The sequence below is a fragment of the Podarcis pityusensis genome, assembly GCF_964106645.2.
Source record: "Podarcis pityusensis genome assembly, chromosome: 1".
NCBI classification, from domain to species: domain Eukaryota; kingdom Metazoa; phylum Chordata; class Lepidosauria; order Squamata; family Lacertidae; genus Podarcis; species Podarcis pityusensis.
The window spans coordinates 14,438,371-14,463,362 of NC_138028.1; the positions used below are offsets into that span (position 1 = coordinate 14,438,371).

At 46.4% G+C, this 24,992-nt stretch overlaps 1 protein-coding gene across 1 annotated transcript in view; it reads right to left on the minus strand.

The window, feature by feature from the left end:
- Positions 1-17,001, minus strand: part of TRMT61A (tRNA methyltransferase 61A) — a 54,084-nt gene extending 37,083 nt beyond the window's left edge. Inside the window, exons 1-2 of the mRNA XM_080992320.1 lie at positions 16,833-17,001; positions 10,856-11,220 (exon numbers count right to left, since the gene is read on the minus strand). Coding sequence (XP_080848446.1) covers positions 10,856-11,186 — 331 coding nt within the window. The 5' untranslated portion in view covers positions 11,187-11,220; positions 16,833-17,001. The remainder of the gene's footprint in view (positions 1-10,855; positions 11,221-16,832) is intronic.
- Between the last annotated feature and the right edge of the window lie 7,991 nt (positions 17,002-24,992).

A 24,992-nucleotide genomic window follows, 5' to 3' on the forward strand; every position in this document is an offset into this window, starting at 1 on the left:
TTATGGTCTGGTGCGTGTTATAGAGCGAAAAATACGGTACCTGCTGGAGCGAAAATGTCCTCTTGCACAGTTAGTCACGAGAGAGAGAGAGACAGAGAGAGAGAACGCATGAGATGGCCTTTGTTACTGTGGGATCTTCAAGCACAACACATTTGAATTTCGCTGCTCCTTTCGGTTCTTTGTCCTCATGTGGACTAGGAACTTGCCCCGAAGAGAAAAAGAGCAGCAGCAACAGAGTGAATTCTCAAGGCTCATGGAGAGCATGGGAAAAGTCTGGAAGCCACATGAAAGCACTTGAGGCCGCGTGTGGGCTTCACGCCCTCATTGTTCTTAGCTGCTAATTGCTATGCGGAGAATGCAGAATGCAACCCCATAGTTCCTCTACTTAGGCCACTAATGCTCTTTTCTGGCAGGCGTTTTCAGACAGCTCTGCCTCCCAAGATCTGCCATTGTTCCTGCCAATGTTCCCGTTGTTATGAGAACAAAATATCTGAAGTGCACAACCGTGTATAAATTAGTATTCCTGAAAGGAACCAGAGATAACGAGGCTTGGTGTGAGGGCTACACAAAGCCAGCCAGTCTCACACCAGCTAGCAGAATAATACTGTCCTGAATATGCCATCAGGCTAGGAGGCCTCACAGTTGCAACCTGCTTCCAGCTCTAAAGAGAGAGACCATGCTACCCTGAACCTGCCTGATCTCAGAAGCTAAGCAGGGTTAAGTCTGGCTAGTACTTGGATGGGAGACCGCCTGGAAATACCAGGTGCCCTAGGCTTTTGCCTCCTTAAGAGATGGAACAGTTCAGTGGGTAGAGTATGAGACTCTTAATCTCAGGGTTTTGGGTTCAATCCCCACGTTCGGCAAAATATTTCAACATTGCACAGGGTTGCATTAGATGACCCTCGTGGTCCCTTCCAACTCTACAATTCTGTGATTTTAAGATTCACATTCTCACCAGCTTATGAGCAGCAGTTATGAGATTCCTGGGAGAGACCAGGGCTAGGCAGTGGGGTGGCTACCTCAGACAGGTGATTTTGAGTGTCGCGGAAAAGACAGCAAATGACTAACTTTTAACATTTATGTATTTGTTGTTGTTGTTGTTGCCACCACCAGGGAGGTGCTTGTGGGACTTTCATTTGGTCCGAGGTGTCAAACTAACCTCAACAGGAAGCCACAGGTCTTAATCCAACTTAGTCCCACTCAGAGAAGACATACTGAAATCAGGGAACCGAAATCAGGCACGATTAATGAGTTTAATGGGTCTACTCTGAGCCAGTTAGACTGGATAGAGGTCACTATGAGCCAATCCTCCTTGCTCAACATCGTGCCTGGTAGAGACAGAGGAAGAATATAACATGAAACAGAAACTCCTCAGTTCAAAGCTCACCTCTCCCATAAACTCATTCGAGGGCCTGAGAAGAGTCAAGTCACTCTCAGGTCTGCCCTCTGCAACGAAGAGGCAATGATACTCAAAAGCCTTATTCATTATTTAATGTCCTGCATTTACGTTGCAGCTCCGCAGGAAAAGTTCTGTAGCAGGCTCAGAAGGCAAAACAGCAACCCGCTTGAAAAAGAACACAGAGTTGGAATAATCATCTAGCCCAGGGTTTTCCCAAACTTGGGGCTTTAGCTGTTTTTGGACTACAACTCCCATCATCCCTAGCTAGTAGGACCAGTGGTCAGGGATGATGGGAATCATAGTCCCAAAGCATTTGCAGACCCAAGTTTGGGAAACCCTAACCCTGCAAAGCAAGAATATGCAGCTGGCCCTTACAGGAATCGAACCCTCAGTCTTGACTGTATCAACACCAGGCTCTAATCAACTGAGCTATCCAGCCACAAAAACAACAAATTATTATTATTATTATTATTATTATTATTATTATTATTAAAAAAATGAAAACACAATTAGAATTCTGAGAGGCCCAGGCTACGAAAGGCAAGTTGTTTAAAAGGCCTGGGTGAGTAGAAAGCTGCCAAAGGTGAACCTCATCCACAAAGCTCCCTGAGGTCAGGCACTGTCTGTCCCCCCTCCTATTTCAGAGATGTGCTTGAGACCGTTTTATTTATCCAAGCGTTTCCTGAATGAGACTTTCAACTATAGTCCACCGACCATCTTTTGCGACGGCACCGTGAATTTTAGCTGTGCTGCTTTCAGTGCATAATTTACTGTTGTGCTTTCTGCATGCTGCTCTGAAATTTCATAGTAAGGTGAGCAGTTTATAAATTTGCTTCTGTGCAAAGAATTCCCTTCCTTGAGCTCTGCCACTGCCTGGTGCTCCCAATTATACCCTGGGCGTTATTCTATGCGCATGCCAGTTATTCATCAACTCTCTGCCCCATATCCTGCCAACTCCCGAATAAAAGTGATGGGATGAAAAGCGTGTCCCCAAATCCCAGAGCCATCTCTCTTCACTCTGCTATTGGCATGCCAGGCTCCTAAGAGGCAGGAAGAAGACCCAGCCCCTTGTGAGGCTGCCCTGCTGAAAGTCTCTTTTTAAAGAAAGGTCGTTTGCTCTTGCACTCAACTGGAGCGCATTAATCATGCATGTGCTCGGTGTACAAATGAGAGCAGAATCTAGGTTACTTCACACCGCCGCTCTTCAGAGCTGCCCTCAGCTGCCTCAGTTTCTGCTTCGGGAATCAGCCATGCATACAAATGCCGTCCGCAGGCCGCCTAGAGCCACCACCAGCGCTCTTGCTGCAGCAAAGCAGATCAAATATTTGATCATAATTCCACATCCTTGCACACAAGCAAAACTGCATTACCGTAGCTCGGCTTCGTGGTTCGACTTGCACCGGGAGCTGGGGGGATTCCACCTGCTCGCAGATAAATGCCTTATGCACTCTCAAGGCCGAATCCAGAGCTGTGGCTTGGTTTCCAGGAACGGCAAAGGGTGACTCATCGCCTACCATGTCCACCTGCTCAGCAAGAAACACACTCACAAGCACACACACACACAGCCAAGCATTCCAGATATCTACTAACTTGAAGCGGTATTGGTTTTCAGGAGAGCAGAGAGGATATAGAAGGTTGGAAGGGGTGTGATCATTTTTGCAGATTCTAGCGGGGGGGGGGGGAATCAAGCATCACCCTTTGTGACCTTGTGGATCCTTACAGAATGAGCCCATTAGCAGGCCTCGGGAAACATGGATTAGGGCAAATTCAGAGGGAAGGCCAGTTGCAGGAAAAAGCAAGGAAGGAGGTCAGCCAGGGTCCACCCACAGACAAAAGCCGCTAAGAGAATCCAATTGGAAAGCAGAACCAGCAACAGGAGAAGGCTGCAAATAACCTCTGCAGTAAAAGTTTGGCCACTTGCCTCCAGCCCTATGCCTGGGGGTCAGCAAACTTTTTCAGCAGGGAGCCGGTCCATTGTCCCTCAGACCTTGTGGGGGGCTGGACTATATTTTGAAGGGGGGAAAAAAGAACGAATTCCTATGCCCCACAAATAACCCAGAGGTGCATTTTAAATAAAAGGACACATTCTACTCACGTAAAAACACCAGGCAGGCCCCACAAATAACCCAGAGATGCATTTTAAATAAAAGGACACATTCTACTCATGTAAAAACACGCTGATTCCCGGACTGTCTGTTGGCCGGATTTAGAAGGCGACTGGGCCGGATCCAGCCCCCGGGCCTTAGTTTGCCTACCCATGCCTAAAAGTAAAGAAAGCTCCAGCCAGGACACCTGGCTGACGAAAGACCCCTCTTCCCCTCCCAGAGCTACAATTTCCAGGGTTCTCTTTGAAGAGGGGTTGGTTGTTAAGCCACTCTGAGAAGCGTAGCCGCTGCTGGAGGAGACATGGCTTACATTCTGAGCAAAAGCATGCCATGCTGCAACTGGTTTCACAGAGGAGAGGGCTACCAGTGGCTCCTCCTCCCTCTGTCCACTCACTGTCATCCCACCACCAATCCCCGGGCTCTGAGTTTTCTTCCCTTGGGGGTTCCCCAGCTGGTTCCTCCCATCATTCCTCCAACCAGTCCATGAAACTCAAGCAGGGAGGCGGCTGTCGCACTCATGATCTGCTCACGGGCTTCCCATAGGCATCTGGTTGGCCCGTTGATGCGGGCCTGATTCTGCAGGGCTCTTCTCATACAGTATTCCTGTTTTGTTGCAGATATTACGTTTGTATGCTGCAGGTAAGGAGATTTCAGTATTCTGAGTGTACATATACTTATAAATTCATACTGATGGTTTAAAAAAAAAATTATAGTGGGATAGAAAAAGAAAAAGAAGAAGAAAAGGGCATAAATATTTGCCATGTATTCAAGAAAGCACAATACCATTTTTATTTTTTTAAAACTTCATTTTGCATTCAACTGGATGTTCCACTGCAGAAAACCTAACAACTAAAGCAATGTTTCTCTTATTAAACAGTGCCTTATTATAAGAAATTTTAATCTCAGGGAATTTAACTAAATCGTATCTCATATCTTAAACAACTACTGGCTTTCAATGGTTCTGTCTGCCACTTCCAGCAATTTGCAATGATTATTCATGCTGCAATTAACAGACAAAGCGCACATTCTCTAATCTACCGTCCTCCATTTTAATAAAATTTTACGTACTACTGAGACAATTTTCCAGCTGCTTAAGATCTAGACATCAATTGCTTGGGAGCCACAAGTAGCTCAAACACCATGATTTAGCCTAAAATTCAGGTGTGGGGAACCTCTGGCCCTCCTGGTGTTCCAGCTCCCATCATCTCTGATCATTGGCTATGCACCTTCCCTTTGAAGAGTGAGGCATGCACAACGCTTAATAGCAGCTGGAGTCCTAGGACGGGGTGAGTAAACAAGCATTCCTTCGAGTGGGCTGAGCCTGTGAAGTTTCTTCGTGCCAATGCTGGTGTCAAGACTCATCATCCAGGCTGCTTGCAGTAGACTCAAGCCAAGACTCAAGTCAAGGCTCATCCCAAGTTACGTTCCTCTGTAGGAGGCTCTACACCGATAGTAGGTGGTGCTGCAGGCAGTTCCTCATCAGGAGGTATCTGACATGGAGTGTCTGGTGTCATGGGGGCAGAACGCTCTTTGTCCACCTGCTTTATCCCTCGCCTGGACAGAGTTCTCCATCCCACAAACCTCTGGTCCTCTCTCCAGGCTCAGACATCTGTTGGGTTCCTGCAGCCCTTTCTCTCATCCCAATATGAACCTCCCCAGGGTTACACACTCCAACTTTCTGAGCTGCTCCCATCAGGATCTGACCCCCCCCCCCCGTCCAAGGTGACACACAACCTATTGTGCAAGATCTCAAGATGGAAGCCAGCACGAGGTTTCGCACAAACTCTTGTACAATGTCACACACATCTTCCGCTAGCCCTTGTACAACAGCTCATCAGGAACAGTGCCACCGCCAGAAGCTCCTCTCCCTACATTTCTGGATCCTACCCATGACATTTATCACCCTCTCAAGATTTGCAAAGGGCTTAACTTAAAAGCCTGGCCGGCACAAAATACCAGCCCGATAATTTGCCAGCACAAGATGACAGCAACACGTCCTTCAGTTGTAACTTGGCATCCTCCACATATGCAAAATGTTATGAGGATTATATTACATCCTACTGAAAATGTGTAAATGAGTTATTGCCCACAGGGCTCGTGTGTGTGTGTGTGTGTGTGTGTGTGTGTGTGTCTGTATTTCAATGTGGTCCTTTTCACAGAGCAAACTGCCTACCTCTGCTTGACAATGTGTTCTGTCAAACGATTTGAAACATAAAAGCAGGCATGCAAAACAAGTCGGAGCAATACGTTCACCTCATCTGCCAGTAACCCACTTAAAAAAAAAGAAAAACCCAACGCGATGTATGCAAGACTCGACGGCATAAGATTAAAAATCCTGCCCATCAAGTTGGCAATTAATTTCAGCATTAAGCCAACTCCAACGCCCCAAGTTCCTTGCACAACCACACAGGAACTCGTTTGCAGTATCGCTTCATTCAACGACAGCAGGAACGCGAAACATCTCTCCTTCACCTTTGGCCTAGCAGAAAGATGGGGGAAATATGGCCCAGCACACACCTCCCTGAGCGTTGGCTGTGCTGGCTAGGCCTGATGGGAGCTGGAAGTCCAGCAACATCTGAACAGCCACAGATTTCACAACAATCAAGCACCTGGCCAGTAAATAATTTTGCAAGAAGGCTATGAAGGTAGATGACCAAAGTCTCATCCTCATTCCCCAAATGGCAAACCACCAGCAATTCTCAGTGCTACTGCAGACTTATACACAGAATCATAGAATCGTAGAGCTGAAAAAAGCTAGTGCGATTCTAGGCTGCATCAACAGAAGTATAGCAACCAGATCAAGGGAAGTAATAGTACTGCTCTATTCTGCCTTGGACAGACCACACCTGGAGTACTGTGTCCAGTTCTGGGCACCACTATTTAAGAAGGATATTGACAAGCTGGAAGGTGTGCAGAGGAGGGCGACCAAAATGATCAAGGGTCTGGAAACCAAGCCTTATGAGGAAAGGTTGAAGGAGCTGGGTATGTTTAGCCTGGAAAAGAGGCGACAGAGGAGATATGATGGCCATCTTCAAATATCTGAAGGGCTGTCACATGGAAGATGGAGAAAACTTGTTTTCTCCTGCTTTTGAGGGTAGGACACGAACCAATGGCTTCAAATTACAAGAAAGGAGATTCCGACTCAACATCAGAAAGAATTTTCTGACAGTAAGAGCTGTTCAACAGTGGAATGATCTCCCTCGGGAGGCTGTGGACTCTCCTTCCATGGAGGTTTTAAAGCAGAGGTTGGATGGCCATCTGTCATGGATGCTTTAGCTGAGATTCCTGCAATGCAAGGATCTCACCCAAAGTGGGACTCAAACCCACGAGATTAAGAGTCTCATGCTCTACGCACTGAGCTAACTCCATGCTGGCTTCAAGGTGCCAATCCCCAGCCTAATGTTTTGTGATGTATTACAGAAACACTGAGTTGAAGCAACCAAGAGGCACTCTGGACCAGCCTCAGATGTTGTTGAGACTACAACTCCCATCATCTCTTACCACTGGCCATGCTAGCTGGGGCTGATGGGAGCTGAAGTCCAGAAGATCTGGAGGACACCAGGCTGGTGAAGGATAACACAGATCAACCCCTTGCCCAAAAGGACAGACCCATCTACCAAACACCAGCCTACCTAAAGCGACCTAAAGAATCAAGAAAACAAGGTCACAGTTAATTAAGAGGGTGAGAATTGCCACACACATGATGAGTTTCCTCACTGAGTAAGAATTACCATATGAACCAAAGACATGAGGTTTTCCCACACGTAACTGGTGCCCCCCAGCAAGGGTAGAGCCCTGACTCACATGCAAAGTTCTACTGAATGATACGGGAACAGGTGTGAGCATGAAAATCTCTCCACAGGCATGTCGCTCTCCAATGGCAAGTGCACTGCTTTCTTGCAAACGGGGCTGTATCACAGAATCTCAAAGGAGTTGGAAAAGTCAACGCTGCTTTGATGCGGGAAATCCTCTGCTCTCACTGCCCCAACTAAGCAGCCGTTCAGCCTCTGCTTAAAAACCTCTAATGGAGGAGAGTCTCCTGCCTTATAAGGTAGTATGTTCCATGCAACACTGGAAGTTACAGGTCAGACCATTGGTCCATCCAGCTCCGGGGTACACTGACTAGCAGTGGCTCTCTAGGGTTCGGACAAGTGTCTTCTCCCAGCCTTAGCTGGAGATGCTCGGAATCGAACTCAAGACTTTATGCATGCAAAGCAGAAGCTGCAGCCCCTTCCCCTAGCATACACATGCATGCCAGTTAACATTCCATGAAACCAAGGAGGCCGCTGCGTAAGTGATGGCTGACCTTTTTCTTTATTTCGTTATGGCATAATTCATTAGCAGAGGTCGAAACAAGGGCCACTGGCCCTCTAGCCCCACAGCAGTCAGGAGCAAACACAGCAAAGCTTCTCCCATGTGCCATCAGCTGTAACCACAATCCCAGGCAAAGAGATCATCTGCTTTGAATGCAGAAGGCCTCGGATTCAAATCCCGGGCAGGGCTGGTAATGTCCCCTGCCAGAAACCCTGGAGAACTGCTGCCAATCAGAGTAAGGTAAAGGTAAAGGGACCCCTGACCATTAGGTCCAGTCGTGGACGACTCTGGGGTTGCGGCGCTCATCTCGCTTTATTGGCCGAGGGAGCCGGCGTACAGCTTCCGAGTCATGTGGCCAGCATGACTAAGCCGCTTCTGGTGAACCAGAGCAGCACACGGAAATGCCGTTTACCCTCCTGCCAGAGTGGTACCTATTTATCTACTTGCACTTTGACATGCTTTTGAACTGCTAGGTTGGCAGGAGCTGGGACCGAGCAACGGGAGCTCATCCCGTCGCGGGGATTCGATCTGCCAACCTTCTGATCGGCAAGCCCTAGGCTCTGTGGTTTAACCCACAGTGCCACCCGCGTCCCGCCAATCAGTGTAGACAACACTAAAACAGATGGGACAAATGGTTCGACTCGGTATAAGGCAGCTTCTCTATCTTCAAAGCAAGGATAATACAACAAGAATTGGTTGCCAAAGTTCACCACCTCCTCGGACCGCCCGTGGCTCCTTCTTGCTTCCTGCAGGAACTAGCGAGTACCCATGGGATCTGGCTATCCGCTCTTTATAGCTAGTGTAGGGGATCGGGCAGAAATCCAGCAGCTGTTGAAAGAGCTGAAGGCACTAACTGCTGGAGTAATAAGTTTGAGATACCTCCTGCAAGTGCTACATTTTGGAGAGCTGAGGAAAGCCAACATGTGTTCGCCTCTACAGAGTTCCATCCTTATTTCAGACATCGTGATATAACGGTACATCACAATGTTTAGCTGGTGATTTATCGCGGTGTTGAAAACCAGGTATCGCCAAGCCCTACCAACATCATTTTTGTTGTTCTAATAAAGCTAATGATTGTTTAACGTGTATAATTCTGCTTTAAATGTACTGTGCAAGAGGATTCTTCAACGCCACAGGCCTACCAATAGAGCACCTATTTACAATCCCGAATGTACAGTCTAGCCTGGCTCTCTGTGCTACTGAAGCTGCCATCTTGGATTTCCCAACCCTAAACTTAAGCTCCATCTGCAGTATATACTGAAAGCAGTATCCTGCCATCTTAGGTTTCTTCCATGGTTTTCCCCAAAGAATTCTGGGGGTTGTAGTTTGTTAAGGGTGATGAGAGTTGCTAGGGCACACCATTCCCCTCTAAAATACTCATAATGGTTGAGCAGTCATCCCCTCTTCCCAAGGAATGCTGGGAACTGAAGCTCTGTGAGGGGAACAGTAGACCTCCCAACAACTCCCAGCCCCCTTAAACTGAAGTTGCCAAGATTCTTGGAGGGACACCATGACTATTTAAAGTAGCCCAATGCTGCTTTAAACACAGGTTGCAGGTGGGGCCTTACCTGGAGAGGCTAATAAGACTGAAGCATGACCGAAAGACTCCTAGCAATTTCTAGTGCAAAGTTCAAAGCATCAACTCAGTCCTTGGAGCTGTTTACCGGCAGTGCAAGTTTCCCACATGGAAGCGGGGAGAAACATCCTGCTGAATAAGGAAACAGGATGACAGATGGCATTTCGGCCGTCCAAGAAAGATACTGTCATGCCCAGACGCCTGCCAAAAGCTTGTGCAATCATAACCATACTGCTTTCGCTCGAGAGTCATGGGCTTGTTTTCTGACATCATGGTGCATGGGACGTGAGCACATCGGGCAGTGAGAGTGTGGGGAGGGGTGTTCTCAGGGACCACCCTCCCCTGGGTGGAATTCTCTCCCACAGAGGGCCTGCCAAAGACCAACCCTGAGCACCTGCAAGACCCACCTGTAAGCCTTTGGGGGCTGAAAAGCCAAGTTGCAAAAGAACAGCAAAATTTCAACGAATTTGATTTGAATGCTATTCCAGTGCTTATTCTTAGAATCCATTGCCCTGAGTCTTGAAGACCAGACATGCTATTAAATGCATACCCACATCAACTTAAGCACAGCTATTTATTTACAGTCATACCTCAGGTTAAATATGCTTCGGGATGAATATTTTTGGGTTGCGCTCCACGGTGACCTGGAAGTAACGGAGCGTGTTACTTCCGGGTTTCGCCGCTCGTGCATGTGCAGACGCTCAAAATTACGTTGGGCGCATGCGCGGAAGCGGCGAACTGCGACCCACATAGACGCGTGGATGCAGGTTGCGTTCGCTTCAGGATGCGAATGGGGCTCTGGAACGGATCCCGTTCACATCCAGAGGTACTACTGTATTCATTCATTCATTCCATACCATGGCACTATTATGACGTAATTTCAGCACAGGGCATCTGATCGCCGCAATGCACACATGCAGAGATACCTCAGCTCAATGGACCCTTTTGCACATTGAGATGGAAGGCAGCTATTTTCCTCGGCTAGTTCAGTCTTCCCAATCTTCCCACAGCTGCGCTGCCCACCACAGCGGCAAAGAGAGGATGCTTGGGCGGCGGAGAAGGATTTGGGTGTCCTGCTCCTTTGAGTGTCCCCCAAACCACGAAGATCAAGATAGCAACATACTAGATTCCAAGCCGGACAGGAAGAAATGCACCCGTCGAAGTGTGTGAGGTCCCCGCACCCACCCAAAAATGAAAAGCCGCTTTCAAAAGCCAGACTGACATGACCCCCCAGGTCTCTTCCAGCTCCATGATTCCTTTTGAATAAGAAGTAACGACCGTGCTACAGACACAGTAGTAGTACCGGGAATAACAATACGTGCAAAAGGAATTTCCCCAGTGAAAACAGTAGTAATAAAATGAGTAATTTTAAGGCCACGCAATGGAAATAGTAATAACAATACCCCCCGAGAAAGTATTCCCAATTGCCATTATCAAATGCCATGCAACAAGAACCATTACCTGATTCACAGACAACGGACCCCGGCTTCAGCTCAAGCATCATGGTGATGAGAGAGATGTCCGTCGAATACAGGATCTGCGTCCGGTGGGGGAGGTTCAGAGTCCACAGCTCGGGAGTCGGGTGAAGAATATACACCCAGCCTCCTTTGCTGCAGGTCACCTTGGAGCCATACCGCTTGCCTATCAGGTCGGTGGAATGCCTGATGACGCCATACTTCGTCTGGGTTTTACCGCCATGCTGCACCTTCACCGGAAACATGGACTCGTGGCCCAAGAAGACAATCGCCGTGTCCCCTTCCTTTATCGTCTCTCTGTAGTCAATAAAACTCATCGCGATAGTCTTGTGGCCGGCAGGTTAGCTGGAGCTATGGAAGAAGGGAACACACCGATTGCTTATTTCCCCCCCTCTGTGCCTATTCTTTCCTCCAAGATTTATACACTGGAAGGTGGCAAGGCTCAGGGGGCAAATGCGTCCTTCCAGGACTGGGAATCCGGCCCTCAAAACTTTCCCCGGGCCACACCCGCTCTCTGTTCCTGTTTTGCACCCTGATCAGTTTTTGCCTGGCTGGAACGTGTCCCTGAAATCAGATAATGCCTCTTGCTTCCCTGGATATGTAGATCTGAGAGAGTCACAAAGGGACTGCCACCCAAGAGGTACTCTCGGGAGTTTGCTAACACAGCTGTTGCATATATAGCTGTGGCTAGCAGCTCAAACCAGGTTTCAGACACTGAGGTCTTGAGTGAAGTACATGGTTTGTCCACAGGAGAGACAAAACCACACCTGAAGAGTCAACACTGTTCCTCAGACCAAGGCAGAGCAAAAACTCTAGTCCCATGGAAGAAAGCTAACCAGAAGTTTGAACTGGGAAGTTGGCAGCCTTCCCAGAGGGGGCGTTTTCCCAACAGTATCACCCTATAAATACTGTCCTATCATGAGGTAAATTCCGCATGAAATCAAAGAATCGTAGAATTAGAAGGGACCATGAAGATCATCTAATCTAACCCCTTACAATCTTTCGGGCCTCTAGTGTGGCATCCCTTTGGAACGCCCTCCCACCATAAATGAGACAGGTGCCTCTTGAAGATTTCCCTCTTTTGACCATTTGTGGAATGCTCTCCCCAGTGAGGTCTGCCTGGTGCCTTCATTATACAGTGGTACCTCGGTTTACGAACTTAATCTGTTCTGGAAGTCCGTTCTTAAACCGAAACCATCCTTAAACCAAGGTGCGCTTTCCCTAATGAGGCCTCCGGCCACCGGTGCCCTTCTACCGTTCGGATTCCATTCTTAGACAGAGGTATAGTTCGCAAACCAGGAGACTATTTTACGGAGTTTGTAAACCGAATCGTTCTTAAACAGAACTGTTCGTAAACCGAGGTACCACTGTACCACTGTATTTAGGCTCCAGGTGGAAACGTTCCTTTTCTACCAGGTCTTTGGCTGATTAATATTCCACAGTCTTTTAAATGTGTTTGTGAGAAGGAGGGTGTTGTTGTTTTGTTGTTGTTAACCATCTACTTGTGTCTTTACCTTTTATTTTATCCTGTGAATCGCCCTAAGATCTTGTATTGAAGAGCGGTATATAAATCTAATAAATAATAATAACCAGCCTTCTAAGTGAAGTTTCTTTTCTTTTCACACCAGTTATTATCTGCTTTGGGTCTGAATTGAATTTTATACATGCTATTGCAGTATTTTGCTTATTTTTATTTTTAAATTGCATTCACATATACCACCATTCTAGATGTGGCTTTTGGCGTATTGTAGATCACTTTGGTATTCTTAATGGGAAGTGATTCATAAATGAAATAAATAATAACAATAGAAATAATAGCGATAGATTTTGAGTCTAAATATGGCAGACATAACAACGCTTAGCAGGCTGTCTACTGGTGATAGGCATAGATAATCTGAGATAGTCCAAAAGCTATTTCAGGTTGTAGTCCTAATTAAATCCCAGTCTCCCTTCATCGCAGTTGTGATTCCAAATATGAGGAATGGTCATGGTTCTCACAAGCAGCAATCTTGGGCAACCAGTTCTGCTCAAAGCACAGTCTCTCCCCCCCCCCCCCATTTATCACTCTAGGAAATAGGAGTTAACCGATTTCTAGGCTCACAGTTAAGTGGGCGACTTCAAATATATCCCAGAGGAACAGAGATCTCGAAAGGACAGGGACCACAGCAACTCAACTCTCATCCAACAGGGATATGAGTTCTAAGGGGGCAGAATATAAATAAACCACAATGTGGATTAGAAGGGCTGAGAAGCTCCTTCTCAACACACACACACACTGGACAGGTAAGCATTCCAAGTACTAACGGATTTATAACACAGGCTTAACAAAATACCTCATTGCAAAGCATATCGCAAGCTTTCAGACCTGCAGCATGTCTTGATCCAAATGACAGTGCTTACTTTTTTTAAAAAAAAAAAAACTTATTACGTATGCATTTAGATTTATCCTATAAGCCACCTTGTGATCACCAGGTGAAGGATGGTATAGAATAATAATAATAATAATAGGATCTTAGAGTTGAAAGGGACCCAAGGGTCATCGTCTGGCCCCCTGCAATGCAGGAATCTCAGCTAAAGCATCCATGACAGATGGCCATCCGGGCCCTGCTTAAAAACCTCCAAGGAAGGAGAGTCTGTCATTTCCCAACAACAACCACAACAATATATATTGAACCTGCCTACCCTATAAGAGGAGCGCTGTTGGATCAGGCCATAAGCTTGTTGAGCCCAGCAACCTGTTCTCACAGTAGTCAACTGTACAGTTAAGATTTATTTATTTTTGCCCCAATATGCATCACTTAAAGGTAAAGGGACCCTTGACCATTAGGTCCAGTTGCGGACAACTCTGGGGTTGCAGCGCTCATCTCGCTTTATTGGCCGAGGGAGCCGGTGTACAGCTTCCAGGTCATGTGGCCAGCATGACCAAGCCACTTCTGGCAAACCACAGCAGCGCACGGAAACACCGTTTAACTTCCCGCTGGAGCGGTACCTATTTATCTACTTGCACTTTGACATGCTTTCGAACTGCTAGGTTGGCAGGAGCTGGGACCGAGCAACGGGAGCTCACCCAGTCGCAGGGATTCAAACTGCTGACCTTCTGGTCAGCAAGTCCTAGGCTCTGTGGTTTAACCCACAGTGCCATCCGCGTCCCTTATGCATCATTTAGTTCAGGGCTTTTTCAGACTTGGGTCTCCAGCTGTTTTTGGACTACAGTTCCCATCATCCCTGACCTCTGGTCCTGCTAGCTAGGAATGATGGGTGTTGTAGTCCAAAAAACAGCTGGAGACCCAAGTCTGGAAAGCCCCAACTCGGTTCTTGCTTGCATGACCCAGAAAACACGATACCTACTCCAAGATGCAATGAGAGCTGCTGTCAATTAAGTGTTCAGGAAAATCCCTTTGCACTCTCGGTATCATTATCATTAGATCTTGTACAGGTGGAACCTGCAACAGCTTTTTGCGATGTGGAATGCTGCTCCAAGGTTTTAGCCAGCCAGCTGGCCAGGCCCTTTTCCATTCCATTTTCCCCTCCCTCCTTGGTTTTCTGCCTCCCCAAAGCCCTGTTCCATGACCTGAAAACACAGGAGTTCACCCAGCTCTGCTGATTCCTCCCTCTCATGCATGGATGGTATAGTTTTAGCAAACCAAAGGATAGGTGTTTAGAGAATGTGCTTATTATTAGTAGACAGGATACTCTCAAGGCCACGTTAAGCTCTGAAGAACAGGCTCAGAAAAGCATTCTGAGAACTTAACACTCAAAATATCACTCTGCATCCAGTTCCCTGCCTAATAATTAATAAGATTACATTCAATGCAAATTTGATCTTTGCATCATAAGGAGGGAGACGCCATCCTTTTTTCCCATCCTGTGCTCCCAACACACTGTGCTATTAGAAAGCAATTGAGAGGCAAGTGCAGTTAATTCCGAAACGCTAATTAAGTGCTGCGATCCTGCCTTCTGATTTGATTAACTTCCATTTGCAATTTACAGGCTAATGGGATTTTAAAGAGAGGAAAAGAAAAAATGCAAAAAAAGAGAGGACAAAATGACGAGCAGGTGGCAAGAAGAAACATTTGGGCTGGAATTGTTAATTGCATAAATACGTTTTTTTAAAAACAGCTTTGCTCCTGTATGATTAAGAGAAGCAGACTCACAGAGATATAGGTGAAGCTTTTCCATGCATGGAAACAGGTGGCAGAAAACACTTTGCCTACTAGATTTTGGAGACTGCTGTAAAAGAAATGGGTGCAGGGCTGGGGGGTTTCCCCCAATTTCTTTTCTTCCAAAGGTAACAGCTCTGCACTGCAGTAAAGAGGGTGGAAAAGCAAAAATCTTTAAGGTGCCCAAGTCTGGCAGACCCCTGGCAGGGTCCCTGACTGGCTTAGGCCTCTGAGGCCCAGGGCAATTGTACCAGGCTGTTTGTTCCCTCCTCCTCATGGGCCTACAACAAACTCAGACCCTTCAAGTGTCCCTATTTTCCAGGGACAGTCTCAGACTTACACAAGCCATCCCGGTTTCTGATCTGATCCTGGAATGTCCCGCTTTTCCTTAGGACGTCCCTATTTTCACTGGAGAAATGTTGGAGGGTATGGAGTTATATGCCTGTTGTCTTTGGCCTGCTTCTTGGGAGAAAAGCAATGACAAACCTAGACAGCATCTTAAAAAGCAGAGACATCACCTTGCCAACAAAGGTTCATATAGTTAAAGCTATGGTTTTCCCAGTAGTGATGTATGGAAGTGAGAGCTGGACCAGAAAGAAGGCTGATGGCCAAAGAATTGATGCTTTTGAATTATGGTGCTGAAGGAGACTCTTGATAGACCCATAGACTCCAAGAAGATCAAACCTATCCATTCTTAGGGAAATCAGCCCTGAGTGCTCACTGGAAGGTCAGATCCTGAAGCTGAGGCTCCAATACTTTGGCCACCTCATTAGAAGAGAAGACTCCCTGGAAAAGACCCTGATGTTGGGAAAGATCAGGGGCACAAGGAGAAGGGGATGACAGAGGACGAGATGGTTGGACAGTGTTCTCAAAGCTACCAGCATGAGTTTGACCAAACTGCGGGAGGCAGTGGAAGACAGGAGTGCCTGGCGTCCTCTGGTCCATGGGGTCACGAAGAGTTGGAAACGACTAAACAACAAAATGGAGTTATGCTTTAGTGGGGAATCCCAGTCAGATGGGTGGGGTATAAATATTAAACTTATGATGATGATGGAACAGGATGTCCCTGTTTTCGTCGGACAAATGGTGGGAGGGTATGCAAAGTACAGCTCCCATAATTCTTTGGGGGCAGGCCGGCCTGTTTAGAGTGCAATCATCACGCTTTAAATGCACGGTGCAAACAGCCAACCCTGAGCACAGGAGGAAGCCTCTCCCAGGCCTCATTTCCTTCAAATGGGGATCACCTCCCAGGCTAAGGGTGCAAAGGGCTTGCAATCCCTTAACTCAGAATTTTTGTTTGTTTTCCCTCCACGAACGCCACAAGAAAACAGGCTTGTAGTAGCCCATCTGGTTTAGCATCCTGTTCTCAAAAGACTTGAGCCTTTCTCAACCTGTGGGTCCCCAGATGTTGCTGAACTACAACTCCCACCACCCCTAGCTAGGAAGGCCAGAGCTCAGGGATGATGGGAGTTGTAGTCCAGCAACATCTGGGGACCCACAGGTTGAGAACCGCTGCGTGTGAGGGGAAAACCCCAGAGAGCAGGACCACAGGACAGGAGCAACCTTCTCTGGTTTCTAGCAACTGGTATTCTGGAGTATTGCTTCCTCCAACTGCAGAGGCGCAGGGCAGAATGGCCATCCTGCCACTAAGTTAGCCTCACCCTCCATGAAAATGTGCCCGGTCCCCTTTGAAAGTCAACCAAGAAGTGGACGGGGGTGGGAAAAGCGCTTTTCCTTTTGCTCGGAATCTTCCAGCGACCAGCTCCTTTTAGGATCTCAGCAGGAGTATTTATAGAGCCTTACCTTTGCCGGCTTCCCACGTGGGCGCACAGGAAGAAGGAAGCCGGGAGGGTGCATAGGATCAGAGCAGATAAACAACCTCACTCATTCGCGCACGTGGGGTGGTTTTTTCTCTCTCCCTCCTTTCTTTTATTGTCGCTCTTTCCGCTTTCTTCTCCCTTCTCTCGGGCTGTCGCAGGCTGCTGACGCTCCTCGGCTTCCCCGCCCTCGATGGCTCCCGGCCAGGGAAAAGCTTGCCTAGTTCTCAGTTTGAAGGCAGCGAGCGGCTTCGCTTCCTCCTTAGGCGAAGCGAAGGCGCGCGCGCGCAAGGCTTTATAGCATATACTGTACACAGTGCAGGATTTACGTATAAACTAAACAAATCTATATCTTAAGGCCCCACTATCTTAGGGCCACCCCCCAAAAAATTAAGGGGGGGGGGAAACCTGGATGTACATTTCCAAAATGTTTGTTATGAATAAAAAAACATTTTAAGTTAGAGCTTAATAATTATTTCACTATTAATACTTCTTAATTGTATTTCACTGTTAACTGTATTTCAGTTCAACAATTACTTTAAATTGTATTTTAACCCGTATTTTAAATTTTTTTTTCTCTCTCCCCCATTATGTTTTTATTGTAATTTTACTGGTGTTAGCAGCCCTGAGCCCAGGGTATGTATGTATGTATGTATGTATGAATAAATAAATAAAAATAATAATTTGTTATGTGCAAATGGCTTTAGATACCTATTAGGTCCATAAATTACCATATAGCATACATTCAACACAAAAAAACAGCAACAATTTGTTGCTGACAAAGGACAGCTGGACATATAAAGGGCCCCATTACCTTCAGTAGCTTAAAGATAAAGGTAAAGGACCCCTGACAGACGACTCTGGGGTTGCTCATCTCGCTTTACAGGCCGAGGGAGCCAGCGTTTGTCCGCAGACAGTTTTTCCAGGTCATGTGGCCAGCATGACTAAGCCACTTCTGGCACACAGAGGACCGTGACGAGTGCCAGAGCGCATGAAAATGCCATTTACCTTCCCGCTACAGCGGTACCTATTTATCTACTCACCTTGGTGTACTTTTGAACTGCTAGGTTGGCAGGAGCTGGGATAGAGCAACGGGAGCTCACCCCATTGCAGGGATTCGAACCACCGACCTTCCAATCAGCAAGCCTTCTTTGTGGTCCAGCTCTCACTTCCATACATCACTAATGGGAAAACCATAGCTTGAACTATACGGATCTTGTAGGTAAACTGGTCCTAAGTCTAACCACTACTCCACACTGCCTGCAGTGAAATATGCAAGTTGACTCTTCTTCCCCTTTGCTTAATCACTCACACTCTATGGCGGGGGGGCGGGCGGGCAGGAATCTCACTTCCCGTTTCACAATCATTCCATTATACTGATGGAATTCTTGAAGCTACTGAGTCAGGCTGAGAATGAGTCCATTTGAAGAAGACAAAAAATAATATAAAAATAAAAATCCCAGGGACTGAAGGACATGTTGCAACATACATTTTTCTCACATAGTTGCTTCCCAGAAAGCATCCTGGCCAAAGTTTCAGAGCAAGCTTTGAACTGAAGCCTTGCACCCCCAGGCACAGCACTCCTATCTAAATGTGTCACTTGGCTTTTACTACTTAGATGGGATTTAGCTTATAAACAATTAGGCAACTGGCTGCCAGAGGCTAAATCTCACATGTGGGTAGAGACCTCAAACCCTCAGGGCTTGTCCGAGCTGGAACATAATGGTGCTGGTGTGAACTGTATTTGTTTGTTTTCAGGGTGCCCACATATCCTTATCCATACGGCAATCTACGCTGTCTCCCACCCGTCCCCTGCAAATAAATTCAGATTTTACTGATCTGACAGTGGAAGAAAACCCAATATAAAATTGCCTGTTACCCAATACTGGATGCTCTGAAATGCATTGTGTGGGTGGCTTTTTCTTTGATATCTGTGGTGACACGTCACTGGGTGGCATCTATTGTCACACACACCCTACTTCCATTTTGTTTCCGACATCAGCCCAAAGGAAAGGATGCAGCCGGCCCTTTTCCCACTGGTTATTTCTGAAGGTTTTTGAGGTTTTTTTAAAGCTCTTTTGAGCTGATCTGCAATTGCACAAAACAGCAGCATTAAAAATAAAAATTGCCCTTGCGGGTACAGGAGGTGGGAAAGGAGGAACAAATGCACTCCTAATAAAAATCCCATTACTACTACTACTACTACTACTACTACTACTACTACTACTACTAAAGGAGGTGGGTTCTCAGTGCAGGAAAGGCTGAATCAGTGCAAACAGGAACTGAGCAGGAAGAGCAAACAGATTCTCATGGCTTGAGGATTTTTGAGGGGATATTTATTGACAACTTTCATGGGTGCCATAGAAGGTACTGGCTGACTGACTGACTTGAGCCCTTGGGTGCTGCTGTTGGCAACCATTGCTCCCCCTCCCCCAAGTGTCTCTAATTTCCAGGGACAGTCCCAGATTTACAGAAGATACCTTGGTTTCTGATTTGATCCTGGGATGCCCTGCTTTTCCTTACGACATCTCTATTTTCATCAGAGAAATATTGGAAGGTATGGAGTTGTGCAACCCCTGAGCCAAGGAGATAAGTAGCTGTACAGCCTTTGGAAGACATTTGAAGGCAGCCCTGTATAGGGAAGCTTTTTTTAAATGTTTAATGTTTTATTGTGTTTTTATATGTGTTGGAAGCCCCCAGAGAGGCTGGGGCAACCCAGTCAGATGGGCCGGGTATAAATATTATTATTATTATTATTTTGGAGGGTATGCTCTGGGACCTAACAGTTACCAGACATGCAGGAATTAACCAGGTGGAGCTTTTACCATTATGTTCTCTCCAAGCCAGGAAAAGCGTCACCTGTTGAATTTCTGTATGTCAGACTGCTGTTAAAGGCATAAGAGCAGAGCCACATTTTTTATTTATTTATTTAAAGGAAGCAGGCCATATACTAGTTAAGCCTACAAAGGAGCAATTCACGTTTCTGACAGCACTCAAAGGTATATTTTAGAAGTATTTGCAATTTTAGAAGAACACAGAAAATGCTCAGATGCAAACGATTTCATCATTTTGTGGGCAGGCAACCTCATAATATTTATTGGGCCAAGTATTTCATAAACTAATACAGGTTAATCCAGTGAAAACTGCCCTTTAAGTTCAGAGAGAAACATCTCCCATCCTTGGGCTTTAACAGTCCCCAGGAAACACGGGGAACAAAGTTGCTTCTAATTACGTTATTTTCTAATCCTAGAGGTTTTAAAAAATAATAATCTCCACATTCAGGAAAACAGCGTCTGTTCTTTCACATGTGAGTGCAAGGCAATAATTTGTCTGAAAGAATTTGACTGTAAGGTCACCAAAAGGACACAGTATCAGAGGGGAGGATTAGTTTAGACATCTGAGGGCTTGTTCACGGATTCCGGGATCTAAATATTGCATCGGGTGATTATAAAGACCATAGAATTATACAGCTAATGGGGACCACAAGGGCCATTTAGTCCAACCTCCTGCAATGCAGGACTCTTCCGCCCAATGGGGTGCAATTCCTCTCTCTCCCCCTTTTTTGGGAGGGCGGGGAGTGTAAAGAACAACTTCCCTACTTCAGATAGCTGCAACGTGAAAATTACAAACCTTCCCCAAAAATGCAAAAGAAATGAACTGGAACGTATGTAGCAAACCTCACTTCTTTGTAACTAAAGTGGCGTTAGGTACATTGCAATCTTGTACACACTTAAGCTAGGTAGAAAGCCCTAGTGGAATTTACTTCTGAGTAGACATATCTAGGACTGCACTGAGATATAGGGTGCTTAGATTCTCCTGCACCATTTCAGAGACGTAAGCAGTTTCCCTACAGCACACACTACATAACATTTATAATTAAGCCTCTGGGGGAAATGAATAGCACAGCCCCCGAGAAACTTCTCTGCTTCTCCCCCATCTACGTATTAGAAATCTTTGGAGCAATTATCTGAGGGCTCCGTATTTGATTGCAAACATGCTTCCTGCTCTATAATTCAGACCCATCTGCTGTATAATTCAACAAGATACTTATACGGTCAGTCGAGGAAATATCTAATGCCACCTTCTATCCCAGAGCGGTTATCAACACACTGGGAAGTTTTTTTGTAGGGGGGAAGCAATGTCCCAATTCAGCAAGGCTCCCAGGCCCAACCCCCCAAATCTATTTGTTTTTTGAAACACAGAACTCTAATGCACAACAATGATAATTAACCCGCAGGGGAAGCTGGGAAAGGCTGATGAAAGAGAAAGCAGGCAGGTATTCTCTAGCTACAGGTTCCTTGAAGATGCTGCACGGTGGCTGGTTTTTGTTACAGCTGGACCTTTAGCATCTTTTAAGATACTAGGGCAGGAAAACTCTGCCAGCTGCTATATCTATAGGCTGTTAGCTAGTAGGGTAAAGGTAAAGGTACCCCTGCCCGTACGGGCCAGTCTTGACAGACTCTAGGGTTGTGCGCTCATCTTACTCTAGAGGCCGGGAGCCAGCGCTGTCCGCAGACACTTCCGGGTCACGTGGCCAGCGTGACGAAGCTTCTCCGGCGAACCGGCACCAGAGCAGCACACAGAAACGCCGTTTACCTTCCCGCTATACAGCGGTACCTATTTATCTACTTGCACCCGGGAGTGCTTTTGAACTGCTAGGTTGGCAGGCACTGGGACCGAACGATGGGAGCGCACCCCGCCGCGGGGATTCGAACCGCCGACCATGCGATCGGCAAGTCCTAGGCGCTGAGGTTTTACCCACAGCGCCACCCGCGTCCCTATTAGCTAGTAGGGCACTCTGCCTAACAGCTGTAAGTCAGAAATTAAGGTAAGGGCCTGTCCACACTGAAGTTTAATGCGGATTTGAAACTGCTTCTCTCGCTCTTTTGCAGGATCCACCCAATGTTGTTGACAGGAGAGCGTGAGACTCTTAATCTCATTGAGTCATGGGCTCAAGCCAAAAGGATTCCTGCATTGCAGGGGGTTGGACTAGATAGCCCTTGTGGTCCCTTCCAAATGTACAATTCTATGAATCTGTAAAATGACAGCTTGCACCTGCCCCCCCCCTCATTTGGATTTCCCCCAACCCACAGATAATCCAGTAAGAAAACCACAGCCACCCCTACATGCCAGGCAGCTTTAACTGTGATCCTTGGATGAAGGGTGGTATGTAAACAAGCAAACGAATAAGCAAATATGAACTATTTGTGTTTATTTTGCAAGTTGCTAGTCCCTGGTGTGGCTTGGGCTCAGCAGCAGTCCTGGCAAGTGGAGTTTTGAGGGTAGGCCTTGGATTATTGTAGCTCTCTGTGGCTGCTTGTTTCACGTGTCACTGTAAAACATAACATTGCTACTGCTTGGAACAAGTACCGTATTTTTCGCTCTATAAGATGCACCAGACCATAAGACGCACCTAGTTTTTGGAGGAGTAAAACAAGAAAAAAAATATTCTGAATCCCAGAAGCCAGAACAGCAAGAGGGATCACTGCGCAGTGAAAGCAGCGATCCCTCTTGCTGTTCTGGCTTCTGGGATAGCTGCGCAGCCTGCATTCGCTCCATAAGACGCACACACATTTCCCTTTACTTTTTAGGAGGGGGAAAGTGTGGCTTATAGAGCGAAAAATACGGTATATCCTTGTGATTTTTCTGCACACTGACTCTGTAATAACAATAACAATAACTTATTATTTATACCCTGCCCATCTGGCTGGGTTTCCCCAGCCACTCTGGGTGGCTTCCAACAAAATATTAAAATACAACAGTCCTTCAGATATTAAAAGCTTCCCTAAATAATAAATAAGTTATTTATATTAAATAAACTGTAAGTTTAACAGCAACCTCAAACCCAGAAATTGAGCAGGTGATGAACTTTTTCCTGCATGGATATAAGTGCTGGCAATAATTTAATATTATTATTATTATTATTTATTAAATTTATACACCACCCTTCATCCGAGGATCACAGGATGGATTACGGGATAAAAACACAAAAATATTATTTTGTGCTAAGGACACCGAAGCAAGGAAAGTGGAGAGATAGCTTTGAGTAGTCATGAAAAGGCATTTGCAGGACAAAAGTTAACAATCTAGAATCCGAGACCAAAGTGAGCTCATTGGCTGGGGTGGGGGATGAAGGCTGGCAAAATGAAAGCAAGAAATGGAGAGGTCACCCGACGACAACGGTGGTGTCTTGCTTGCGATGCTTTATTCTAGCATAAGCCAAATGTAACCTAAGATAACCCACTGGGAACTCTAAGTCTGGCATTAAGAGGAATTATCTCAGCTGGAGCTATGCTAAGAAGACAGCAGGGATGCTTGGCTTCCCCCTTTACGGCCTAAGAATTGAGGGAAGAAATCGGAACCTGCTCTGAAGTCATTAAAAAACATTGCAATTCTTGTACACAGTTATTTGGATGAGGGATTAACACCTTTAAAAACATTTCAGTGGAAAGGCTTCTCTTCCTTTCGTTTGGGGGTGGGGAACCTGTGCCCCCACCCCAGATGATGAAAAGTGGAGTCTAGCAACCTCTTGAGGGACCAAAGGTTCTCCAACCTCCCTTTGACTGCTGTATAAGGGGCTGAATGGCAACTTTTCCCATCAGCATAAAAATGCACTAAGGAAGGGGTAGGCAACCTAAGGCCCGTGGGCCAAATGCGGCCCAATCGCCTTCTCAATCTGGCCCGCGGACAGTCCGGGAATCAGCGTGTTTTTACACGAGTAGAACGTGTGCTTTTATTTAAAATGCATCTCTGGGTTATTTGTGGGGCATAGGAATTCGTTCATTTTTTTCTCCCAAAATATAGTCTGGCCCACCACATGGTCTGAAGGACGGTGGACCAGCCCATCGCCCAGTGCTGACCCCTGCACTAAGGCAACCTTCCCCAACTTGCTGAGCTGGTTGGGGCTGTTGGGAGTTGTTGTCTAAGACATCTAGAGGGCACTCAGTTGGGGAAGGCTGTGCGAAGGAAGACTAAAGTTCTGACATTTCCGCCTGTCCACAGAATAGGGTTACAACCCTCATGGGGGAGGGAGGGGGCGGCAATTTCTATTCAAACGCATATGGTCCTGCCTCTGCCGTTTTGTCCTAGCGTTGGACTTCTGTTGTTTTATCTATCTAGCATATATATTTGGAAAGTTGTTTTGTCTGTTTGGAAACCCCTTGAGATATCGTAAGTCGATTTTGCATGATGTTTTTGTCTCAGTCGGAGGCTGTTTTGAATAAAGATGGCCAACTGAACCTTCCAAAATGGCACTGAGCAACACTGGCTATGAGGCTTCAAGACTTCGAGTGGTATATAAAGGGTGCGCGTTTAAGCATTCAGCTGTTATTATTTCGTTTTGGCTTTAATTAGGGTGGCCAGGTTAAAAACAAGATGGGCCTCTTATACCTTTTATTAGCTGTGTGGTAGAGCTGATTCCAGTGGTATGCATTAAGATAGCTACCATGGTTTGAATAGGCTGCTAGTACTTAGGTTTAGAACCAATATACCTTAGCAGTGAGCACAATTATTCTTTTCAGACGACAATGTCTTAAAAATCACTTTTTCCCCATATTCTCCTTCCTCTATGCTTCTCAGTGTGGCGATAGGCAGCAGCCCAGAGTCATCTGGGGAGCTCTCTGTGGCTGAGGAGGGATTTGATCCTGGCTCTCTCCAGTCCTCAAGATAAGCCTTATCTCTTGCAAATGCCTCCAGATATACGGTTAGCAGCAGCTGACAACCTTTGTTGGCGAATATTCCACAAATCAATTCCAAAATATATGGCTTTCTCCTAGCTCCTCAGAATGGGGTGGTGGTAAAGAAGACCTGTGTATCTTATGATAGCAGTATCAACATTATAGCTCCATACAGCCTCACTAATCCCATTCATTGATTTGTTCATGGATTCAGTCAACCTAGCCTTGCCATCTAAAAAGTCACGATGTAAAATGAAAAAGGAATAGGAAGCAAAGAGGAATTACTATCACCATCGCCATCCTTTCCTGTGTCATTTTATCATCAGATTGATCACAGATCACTGTTTTAATATGAAAACTACCAGGCAAAAGGGACATGGGTGGCGCTGTGGTCTAAACCACAGAGCCTAGGACTTGCCAATCAGAAGGTCGGCGGTTCAAATCCCCACAACGGGGTGAGCTCCCGTTGC